The sequence below is a fragment of the Nuphar pumila genome, unplaced genomic scaffold (assembly GCF_984573655.1).
Source record: "Nuphar pumila unplaced genomic scaffold, dmNupPumi1.hap1.1 HAP1_SCAFFOLD_1564, whole genome shotgun sequence".
Lineage (NCBI taxonomy): Eukaryota > Viridiplantae > Streptophyta > Magnoliopsida > Nymphaeales > Nymphaeaceae > Nuphar > Nuphar pumila.
The window spans coordinates 1-11,035 of NW_028323709.1; the positions used below are offsets into that span (position 1 = coordinate 1).

General features: G+C 52.7%; 2 protein-coding genes across 2 annotated transcripts; one reads left to right on the plus strand and one right to left on the minus strand.

Moving 5' to 3' along the window:
* The first annotated feature begins 1,868 nt into the window (after positions 1–1,868).
* LOC149809210 (uncharacterized) lies at positions 1,869–3,205 on the plus strand. Its single transcript, XM_089994945.1, has 3 exons — positions 1,869–1,966; positions 2,055–2,110; positions 2,791–3,205. Exons 1-3 carry the CDS (start codon positions 1,910–1,912, stop codon positions 3,203–3,205), a joined length of 528 nt encoding a protein of 175 aa, XP_089851071.1. The 5' UTR covers positions 1,869–1,909.
* A 1,936-nt stretch (positions 3,206–5,141) lies between these two features.
* LOC149809211 (ATP-dependent RNA helicase-like protein DB10) lies at positions 5,142–10,672 on the minus strand. Its single transcript, XM_089994946.1, has 8 exons — positions 10,590–10,672; positions 10,395–10,476; positions 9,808–10,065; positions 9,185–9,453; positions 7,312–7,492; positions 6,599–6,763; positions 6,120–6,368; positions 5,142–5,612 (listed from the first exon to the last, which is right to left on the minus strand). The coding sequence occupies exons 1-8, from the start codon at positions 10,670–10,672 to the stop codon at positions 5,142–5,144; spliced, it is 1,758 nt and encodes a 585-aa protein (XP_089851072.1).
* Positions 10,673–11,035: the final 363 nt, after the last annotated feature.

Consider the following 11,035-nt stretch of genomic DNA (forward strand, 5'->3'; position numbering starts at 1 on the left):
TGAGGCTGCGCACATACTCCTCTGTCGTTGCCGTTTCTTCCCGGTGGAGGACGCGCTTGCAACCCTACTGCTACTCCTAATCCCCGTGGGCCTTGCACTGCCCGTAGCCGCAGCACCGATGGCTGCTTCAGGTTCATCATTTGAGCGTCTAACATCAGAAGAGGCGTTCTCCATGATGACTTGGCAGGAGCTCGTCAGAAACGAAGTCAGTGCTTGCGTCGCAGCATCCTTAACGGCGCTTGGGCCGCTTGTTTACGAGTTAAACGTGCTCTTGAAGCCTTTTGTTTACGAGTTAAGCATACTGCTGCAGACAGTGTTTAAGGTTAAGCGAGTTGCTTAACGGGCCGATTTGAATTTTACGGGTTAATTAACTTGGGTTAACCAATCGTAAACAATGGCTAAACAATGGTTAAGCGGTAAGCGAGAGGTCTAGGCGCCAGATATGCGCTTACGTTGAGGATGATTGCTCCTTGTGCCTTCACTTCCAGGAGCTGGATGGAATGGGTTAGCTCTATGAAATGGGCGTCCCACTTTCGCCCTTGCTCCTTCTGTTCCTCTCTCACTGCGTGAAGACCAGTCTTAAGCTCCTTCTGATCCACTCTTAATGCGTTTACACCCGGCTTCAGGTCTTACAATATTATTCATGACGACAATAACCCAACATTTGCAGCAAAAAACCAGCGCGCTTCCGATGCAATGTCAACGAACTGTTACCTTGTGTCATAGTCCCTTTTGGATGTACAATGGCCTCGTTTCTGGTGATGTCAAACGTCCTTGCAAATGACGTCCTGCCTTCAAGGATTTGCGAAGTTAGGTCAGGAAGTTATGCAATCTTCCAGCCCATTTATACATCGCTTGATGATACCATGAGGGATCTATGCCCGCCAAATCTCTTAAAAATCGAACATGGCATGTTCCAGTCAAACACAGCACAGAAGCCTATTGTGATATGTCCTCACATCCTGAAGTCATCGGGAATATCGAAGATGATCTTTGAAATGAGCACATGGGGACCAAACACGGAGATATACACGAACGAAGAAACCCGAAATACAGCGTTTGCTGAATAGCATGTCAGCTATCAGACAGGGCTTACACCTGAGTCAGGTGACCTGACAACTGTGTTCACGCCAGTCCCGAAGAAGGCGGGCGAGACTGCCAGGGCTCCAATAGGATCGCGTAGCACCAGAGTTGAAATGATCACTTGACTGATGCATCATATGAAATGGCAGTTGAGTTGGCACGAAGTTGATATCGAAAACGTGCTGCGCGCACGAAGATGAACCATGAACCTGACACAGGGCCTTGTTGAAAACAAAGCCGTGTGTAAGAGTCAGGGTCGTGCGCGCAACGCGTTTCCGATATTGCGTGCAGAAGTAGACAACGTAGCGGGAACGCCGACGGACCGTCAACAGTCAAGAGCCCATCCTGGAAGCAGCCTACGGTACGGCACGTTTTCACACCCTTGCCCCCGACACCTATCCTTATTTCGCCCTGCGCCCGACACTTATCTCGGGAGCAGCTTGAAGACTGACTGCCCAGATTGCGCGAATTTCCAGAAATGCTGGGGCATGCTAGCAATTACGTCATGTAGAATTCTGCTTGAATTCTGCTTGAATGTTTGGAAATGTGCAAATGCATGCTTTCTACTACTTGCCAAGTAAATTGGGCATGCTGTGCAGTGAAGAGAGTCTTCAAAGACAAGCTTTGGCTCTGGTACCCTGTCGAATTGCCCAGTCGGGGTGCATTTGATCATTTGTTTGCGGAGATGTTACAACAGTACTGTGGCTGCGGGAATCGGTTTTGACGCCGCGGCGCTCCGTGCTGCTCCATTGTTCTTGCACTGCCACGTCTTCTCATTATGGAATGTCTTTCAACGCCAGCTCTAGTCTCGCCACATATTGCCAGAATGTTGCATTGTCTGGGGGAGAACGTTCAGCGAAGTGGACTAGTGGACACGCCCAAGGTGAGTACGTTGTGTATTGGACGCCAGGAAACAAACCCTTCATTCATTGGCCATCTATTTTTGCTTACGCATAGCTTTATCGTTGCAGCGTGTCGCCAAGGCATACGTGGACTCAATCGCAGGATACAAAGGGACAGTTGCCGGGTGCGTGTTACTGGAAGTTTGCAGAAATAAGGTGCAGTATGCTTTGGATGCATTGGCGTTCACGATCTAGAATGGATTCAGCTGATTGGGAATGTCTTTCAACCCCTATACGAACCTCCCATCATCGTGGTTCACATAAGTGACGCTATGACTAGCAACTGTGTCGGTGAGATGGCCAATTCATCGACAGACTCCTGCGAGGTGTGCAAGCTACGATGCGCTGACAACTCTAGTCGTTCGAAAAATCTGCAGAGATGATGTGCATGTGGGCTGCTGCTCGCAACATGGGACGATGTATATAGGCTGCTCGCAAGCCAGCTGGGTATTCAGTGGTGATTCTCGCGATGAATGGCTCGTCGCTTCTGAATACCCAGCTGCATACCCCAGACCTCCAATGCCACAGTGCACACAACGACTCTGTCGGTCCACCACATCGCCTTAAAGACTGGTCGTAGTGCATAGGATCGTGACGCGCTATGATCTGCTTTAGTTTTCTTCGTGACATCTCGATACGCTACACCCCGAAGATGTTGCTCGCAGAGTTTTGGCAGGCACCACAGGGCCATATCATGTGAACCCTGTGATATCTGCACCCTCTATTCTTTGTATCGTCACAGTCCGCCACGCGCGAACGCTTTCACTCAGTCAGGCGATTGCCTGATAGACCTTGCTTCATGCAGGACAATCGGCGACGCTGTATTTGATGAACCTCTCGTTCTCAAAGGTTCTGGAGGCTTGGTCATCGTCAGGAACATCGATTTCTCCTCTACGTGCAAAGACACGCTCATGCCATTTCATGGACAATGTCACATAGCTTATATTCCTGCTGTCGAATCGGTCCTTGGACTCAGCAAGCTGGCTCGGCTTGTGAACGTGCTCTCGAAGCGGTTGTGTAGTCAGCAAGACCTATCAAACGCTTTGGTGGAAGCCGTTGGGCAGCACATACCTTGCAAGGGAGTGCTAGCAATTCTACAGGCGCAGCATCTAGCTCGCGCACATGCGGGGGAGGCGCCTGTTAACACCTGTGCGACGTCAGGGTGCTTTCAGGACGCTGAGTCAGCCCAGAAACAGGTGCGGAGTGCAGCGCCTGTCTAGGGCACGCCTTTTGCATTTGTCATCGAAAGTGTGCGATATACAACGCTGTTGCATCTCGACATGAACGCAGCACAATGACATCACCGACGGTAGAGACGCGCGGTCGAACGTTTCTCGTCCCGTCTCGTTGAACGCCGTTTGAATGCCTGGGTATGCTGGCAACATGCACTCTCTTTCGCGCACATGCGGGGGAGGGGCCTGTTAACACCTGTGCGACGCAGGGTGCTTTCAGGACGCTGAGTCAGCCCAGAAACAGGTGCGGAGTGCAGCGCCTGTCGAGGGCACGCCTCGTGCATTTGTCATGCAAAGTGTGCGATATACAACGCTGTTGCATCTCGACATGAATGCAGCACAATGACATCACCAATGGTAGAGACACGCGGTCGAACGTTTTCTCGTCCCGTCTCGTTGAACGCTGTTTGAATGCCTGGGTATGCTGGCAACATGCACTCTCTTTTGCTGACGTGCTGTATGTCTTGCCTGCGTGTAACACGCGACAGCGTGGAACAGCGGACGATGCAGCGAGGGTTTGTGTGCAGGAAGCAACGCTTCTCTTGCAGCTGTCAGGTGTGCAGTTGCACCTGAGCCTTCCGGATAGAGATGTGCAGGCAGTTTGCATGCTGCCGTCCCTGCCTGCTGTAGTACCCGAGCCCGACAAAGTGCCGATGCTGGAAGCGGTGCAGACCATCTACAACAGCTTGCTACCTGGCCACCGCGTCAGCGCCGCTGCCGTCGCGGCATATGTAGACACACTGTTCCAGCAAACTGCCGGATACCGTTCCACTCTGCAGAGCATTATAGACAAGCATTTGGGGGCGTGCCTGCCCCCTCCTACTAGCACCAGCGATTTTGAGTCCCCCGCTGTCAGTGATGAAACGGCGCTGGAAAAGCCCGCTACCGATGCCGAGAGCTTGCTGTCGCGTGCGAGCGCATCTGGGAATGGCTGCTACTGCAGCAGCATGGACTGTGGGTATGACACCGACAGCGATATGAGTCAGCCAAGCACGTCGGACGTGCCACCGACGCATGGAGCTCGGACAAGCCGTGTGCATCATTCGAGCGTGTGTGTGCCAGAGGCTGTGGGAGCAAGGGCTTGTGCGTGGCATGTGTCGTTTGCATCGCAGTGTGAGCACCACTTGTTGCCATTTTACGGGCGCTTGTGCATAGTGATTGCGGCGGCGGTGCAGCCGACGCCCGCGCTGTTGAAGGACATCGTCGACCTGTACTGTTGCCGCCTGCAGATTCAAGAGCGGATCACCCATGAGGTGGCTGACGCAATCTCCGAAGTGGTGCCATCTTGCGAGGGTGTATTTGTTTTGTGTGATGCAGCACACATGTGCATGGTGGCTCGCGGTGTGGAGAAGCATGCGGCTTCGACCATCACAACTGCTGCCAGGGGCTTGTTTGTTGCGCACAAACACCTCCCAACAGCAGTTTTGCAACAGCTTGTCCTTGGTGCTTGTGTGCCATGCACGTGCCAGTCTGTTTAGCCAATTTTTTGTGCATTCTTGTTGCCATGTATTACATCAAATGTGCTCTTGTGTTCAAAGCGATCATGCATATATGCCACAGGATATGACATGCAAAGTTCAGACCTGCTGTATTCTTAAAGATGAATCACAGTCATGCATCATAACAAATTAACAATTCCGTCACATGCACATGTGGAAGAACTGCGCCACCACATCTGGATAGCAAGGCTTGTTCTGCACCATGCGATCATGCGAACGTTTGACAATTTTGCGAGACAGCCACAAGCAATTTTGGCTGCTGATCATCTTGCCACCTTGTAAACAAAGCCAGCGCTTTGAGAATACAGGACACGTGGTAATGAGAAACATGGCATGCTGACATGTACACGGTCGCCTGCCACAATGACCATCCCTTCAGACTCATGTTCAGATGCATCGCTAGGATTCTCATGTCTCAAGAGAGTTCAGTAACGATCTCGGTCACGTCCACGGTCTGAGTAGCCACCACCATAGCCGCCACCCCGGTCACCATAACCACCGCCGCGGTCACCATAGCCGTTGCCGCGGTCGCCATAGCCACCACCCCGGTCACCGTAGCCGCCACCGCGATCGCCATAGCCGCCACCACGGTCGCCGTAGCCGCCGCCTCCGCGGCTGGGGCCACTGGCCCAGCGGTTACGGCCCCCGCCCGCTCGGGCGAAACGCGCCATCTGATCGAGCTCGCTCGGGATCACCTGCCCCGCGTCCCGCAGAACGCCGCAAAGCTCCTTGGCATACTTGCTGTCGTTCTCGGTGAAAAGCGTGTACGCCTCGCCCTTCTTGCCGGCACGCCCTGTACGGCCGATGCGATGGATGTAGTCCTCTACCCCTTGTGGGAAGTCGTAGTTGATGACGAGCTGTACGTCCTTGATGTCCAGACCCCGCGCCGCCACATCCTGCTCGTACAATACCTGTCAAAGCTTGTGCGCATTGCCATCCTTTCACAATCAGTGGATGGCTAACAGACTTCAGACTACTTTTGCATGAACAACGCGACATGGAGAATATGCAAACCACAGGCTTCTGGGGCTGATGATATTCAGCTGGGGTTGTGGTTCCGCTGCAAAATATTAGGTATCTGCACATGATACCTGAAGTAGGCAATTTTCAACGCCTGGGCGTATGGACTGTATCACCAGCCTATGATGCCATGGACACTGCTACACTCGCATCATGCAAGGGTAAGACACATAGCTCATGTACTGTTGATAGAGTGTTGCTTGTAAAGAAGAGTGAGAATGCAAATTTAAGTGTGTCAGAAAGTTGAGTACGGCAATGACATCTGCATGTTGCAGAGCATTCACAGTGAGTCTCTGTCGGCTTCCAACAGCTGTAACACGTGCAACAAAGCAGCAAAAGTCGACACCGTCAGCATCAGCGTCAAGAGACCAAGGAACACATACCGTAGCAACAAGCACCGAGGTGTCATCGCGCTTGAAGGCCTGAAGGACCCAGTCGCGCTCCTGCTGGCGCTTGTCACCATGGATGGCCTGGGCGCGGAGAGACCGCAGCTCATGCGACACGGTGTCGCACATGCGCTTGGTGCCACAGAACACAATGGTCTTAGTGCGAGGGGGCTTGCTGCGCAAGTACGAGTGCAGCTTGTTCATTTTGTCATAGGGCGGGCATATGTCGATGATCTGCGTGATGTCCTGCAAGGCATCCACGGCACTGAGCGCCCTGATGACGTTTTGAAATTGACATGCAATGCTTCACATCGGCACAACTGCTCGCGTGAAAACACTTGATGTGTCCACTAGTTGAGCTGCCTACCTCTGTGGGTTTGCCGTCAGGTGAATGAGTTTCTCATGCCTGGACACATCACACATGCGCATACAGAGATTCAGGGACCATTCGTCACGAGTGCATCATTGCGTCACACCTTGTTGGCGACAAGCTTCTCCTCCACACCGCCGATGAAGATGTGCACGGTGTCGTTTATAACGAACTGCGCGGCAATGGCCTTGACTTCCTTGGGCCAGGTCGCAGAGAAGAAGAGCGTCTGGCGCTGCTGCGATAGGGTATGGACGATTTGTTGGATTTGAGGCTGCATGGCAGGACTCAAGGTGCTCAGTCATTTCGATACGCGTCACGCATCCAGCACCTCATCACCAGAACCCAAAAACACGGGACACTCACTGCTGCAACGACAACAGTAGCAGAATTGCAGCGTCAGAATGTCATGTGGTATGGCTGATTCGGGGAACCAAGGAACGGGTCTGTAGCCGCTTGTCACCTCAGTGTTTCAGCTTTGTAAGTGGCGTTCCTAGCATGCCGGACAGTTGTGCAACACGTTGCACAACGCATGTCATGTTGGTTACACAGGCAGCCCACAGCATGCACGTGTATTGCCTGGGTATGCATACGCTACGAACCACTTGACACCTTTGACTCCAACACGCAACGTGAGCTTCGCATCAAAGCGTGCAAAGGCTGGCACATGTCACAGTACAGCTATGTGAATTGTCGGACGAGGGCCGAAAGCCGTTGAGCAGGTGACGCGAGCATTCACTGGCCAGTGAACGACAAATTTGTATATATGATATGGTCAATTTACGATGGCAGAAACGGACATGCTAGCACTGAGAACCTCACCTCAAAGCCCATGTCCAGCATGCGATCCGCTTCATCCAGCACCAGGTAAGACACCTGCTCCATTTTGACCTGCCGAGCCTGGATGAAATCGTTCAAGCGGCCCGGCGTCGCGATAACGACTTCCACACCCCGACTCAGCGCCCCTAGCTGTGGCCCCTTTGGCGCACCACCATACAAACACCTGGCAGGACGTTCGGAAACATTGACACCACACACAACCAACATACTACTCAGACCACATATGTCTCAGTCTATTCAATGAGGAGTAGCAGCACCGCGAGTGCATCTCGCCACAAAATCGCTCGATTTGACATATTCCATCCCAAAACAATGCCTTATGTGCTGCAGTAATTGTGTGCAATCAGGCTGGTCAAAGGTATCACAGTGGAATGCATGGGGTGCAGATTGCCTGCAACAAACAGCACCACAGAGGCTGGGACTGACATCACAGCTTGGAGGCCAGGTTCAAGTAAAAGGTATGACGTGCAAGCAAAGCAGGTGGGGCCCAGGACAGAAAGAGAAAGCAGGCCAAGAGTTGGAGCCAAGACAGCAGCAATCAGCAGAGACAGGCAGGGAGAAACCGAAGGGGCTGGTACCGGCTCTGGGGCGGCTGGGACTCGACAGGGTGGGATTGGTCTGGCAGCGATGGCACACTCGTCCTCCATGAGTGGTAGGGTGCCATGATGACGTACATTCCTAAGGGCAAGCATTCCAAAATACCGGAAAACGCGGTGCTAAAAATAAAATCGGTTTGAAGCGCGCTTGCCCCACCCATTCAATCATCATATCCAACGTGGCAGCGTGCAGAGCTGCCATGGCCACATCAACGCAACGTGCCATCAGCGACAAATCCAACAGCTTCAGCGCGCAACGGCGAGCGCTCGGATTGCAACCATGAGTGCATGACAAGGGCCAGCGCTTGGATTGCAACCAGGCTGCTGCCTGCTGGTGAAACTGGTGGTGAATTACACATGGGCACATGGTGCTGCGCATACCGAGAGCGCTCCTTGCACACAGACCCTATTTGCCTCACCAACAATTCATCACCAATGCAGGCAGCGCCAGAGCGAGTCCCCGCGCGTTCAAATGCGCGCAGGCGGTCTGACACCAGCGCAGCTGCAAGTCCACAGCCAACATGCTGTGCCAATGCAACGCTCAGCCAACAGCTGACATGCCGCACCGTCCAGTGGGGCTCCAACACGAGCGTTCCAACTGAAAGCTTCCAGCAAGACCGACGCAGCATCAAAGAAGCTGGCAAGATCGCCATGACCTGTTGGCCCTGGCATGCAGAGTCTGTCAACAAAACCGCTGTGATTTTCTGCCAACAGAAGCAGGCGGAAGGGCACATGAGCAGACGATGCCCAACGACCTTTAAGATTTGCCAACAGGCATGCCTTTCAAGGCCTCTTATGTGCTCATGCGATGTCAGAATGCTACGAGGATTGTGCGATCGGGTGCTCAAGATCTGTCAGGCTGTCAGCTGTCAGGCACACCCGCTCATGCTCCGCTGTGTCGCGGAACCGGCACCAAAGGAGTAAACAAAGCATTCAGCGACGGCGAAAACATACCATTTGCGCGGTATGTAGTTTGTTAAAAGAGCAATTTATTGCCCTGCATGATAGCAGTCAATATGTACATTATTGCCCTGGGCATATTGATGCCATGTTGCTTGCATACTCAGCATGCGGTCCTGTCACATGAAACCCGCACACAGCATGTCCAGCTGTCGCGCACGACTGAACCAAAACCTATCGGGAACGAGTTCCATCAGTGTGTCCTGCAATGCCGCTCCGACCACCTGTTTTGACCCGAGCCCGAGCGTGCCCATCTCCAGCGGCTCACCTCCTGCAGACAGAAGTTAGAAGTAGCGTACGTGTTGCGAATGCGAGATGAAGCACCGAATTTTTCGGCCTCCATCTGAATCTGCACAGCCAGTTCGCGGGTGGGTGCTAGTACAAGGACGGTTGGGCCGAACCGAGGATCCTTGCGAGTCTTCTTGATGTGCATGAAGCCAGGCAAGAGGAAGCCTAGCGTTTTGCCTGAACCGGTCTTGGCAATTGCCACGACATCACGTCCTTCCAAGGCACATGGCCAAGCCTGGGACTGAATGGGAGACGGCGACGGAAACCCCGCTCGAGAGAACTGTAGTACACCAGTGCTTCGTTTCAAACTGCTGTGCAAATTCTGGCTATTCAATGTTTAGCTGGCAAGGCACGAGACAGCTGAAACACATGAGTTGCTCTTTCAGGAATATCTGACACGTATCACCTCCACGCACTTGCAGATGCCAGCATTTGCAGGTGCCAATACAGGTGCAAATGCCAACACAGTATCTCGAGACAGCAGGCGGCTTGCTCACAGGAGGCGTCCAAGCATGACTACAGGTGCACATGAAACAACAAGAACTAACAATGAACCACATGTGACGAGGCTCAAACAGTGGGGAATGTTGTACGGCTTGAGCTGCCCTGCTGTGCTCCGAACTTTGAATCGTACCTCCATCATGACTTCGCTGGGAAACCCCGCTGCATCGAAAGAGGTTATCGGGTCCGGAACGGATCTCCCCGTGACCGCAATTCCGTTGGCAATTCTGTAAGGGTTGCCGAGGTCGCTCGGTGCTGTCGTGTCATGGAATGAAGCATGGCCACGAGCTCTGGACACAGGCGTCGCTGAAGTCGCATACCCACCACCACCACCACCACCACCATACCCGTCGTTGGCATAACCATCGCCGAAGCCATTCGATGCTGGATACTACAACGACATACTGATTCAGTGAGCGACACGACTCGAGCTCAAACGCTTTATGAAAGTGCAGGATGCGGGCGACATACTCATCAATATTGCACCGTGAACCAAACAAGCAAAACAGATAAAAGGATCCAGAAGCTTCAATAATTGGCAGTATTTCCAGCACAAATTTACCAGCACGCGAGTGGGAAGATCTGTACGGTCAACTCAACTTAAAACTCCAAGAGCATTTCACGCGTCGAGGCCATGTAACAAACGCGAAAGGATAAAAGCAAGTCGTTGCGGACGTCAATTGCAAAGTGTCTTGAGCACGATGTCCAGGTGCAACGTACTCTTGTGGCAGAAGGTGGTTTGAGAGCAGGTGGAGGCGCTGCTGCGGGCCGATCATACGTAGTGACGTTTGTTTCTTTGTTCCTGCAAGTCATAGATGCACCTCATATCGATGCAGAAAGTCTAACTAGTTGTCACCAGCTTTCGTCGAGCATGGTATTAGAAAGGTCAATGTGGGCAGGACCATCGGCACGCACCAGTAATACGTCGAGTTGGAAGCATCATCGTACAAAGCCCTCCACGGAGGAGGCAGCGATGGGTCAGGTATCTCACGTGGCATGCTCGCTTATATGCGTTGACGACAGAGCTGCGCTTTGAAACTGTGATACTCAGAGTGCAGCAATAACTTTGCTTGTACAATCGCCAGTTGGCCAACAGCGCGAAGGTAAGACGTGCATCGTTTGTACAAACGCATGCGCGGGTGCTCATCAGTAGTCGTGCAGCCATGAATTGCAGTGAATGGCTAGCCTGTCATCTCCCTCGAGGGCGAGAAGATCAGCAGGGTTGCGCGACACAGCCTATGTCCTACATAGGCTAGGGTACGGGAATGAACGGAGAAATCGGCAGCAAGCAGCTGCATCGGAAATTGAATTGAACGACTCAATTTCATCATTCTTTTGCCAACACCCTTGATTGCGCTGGA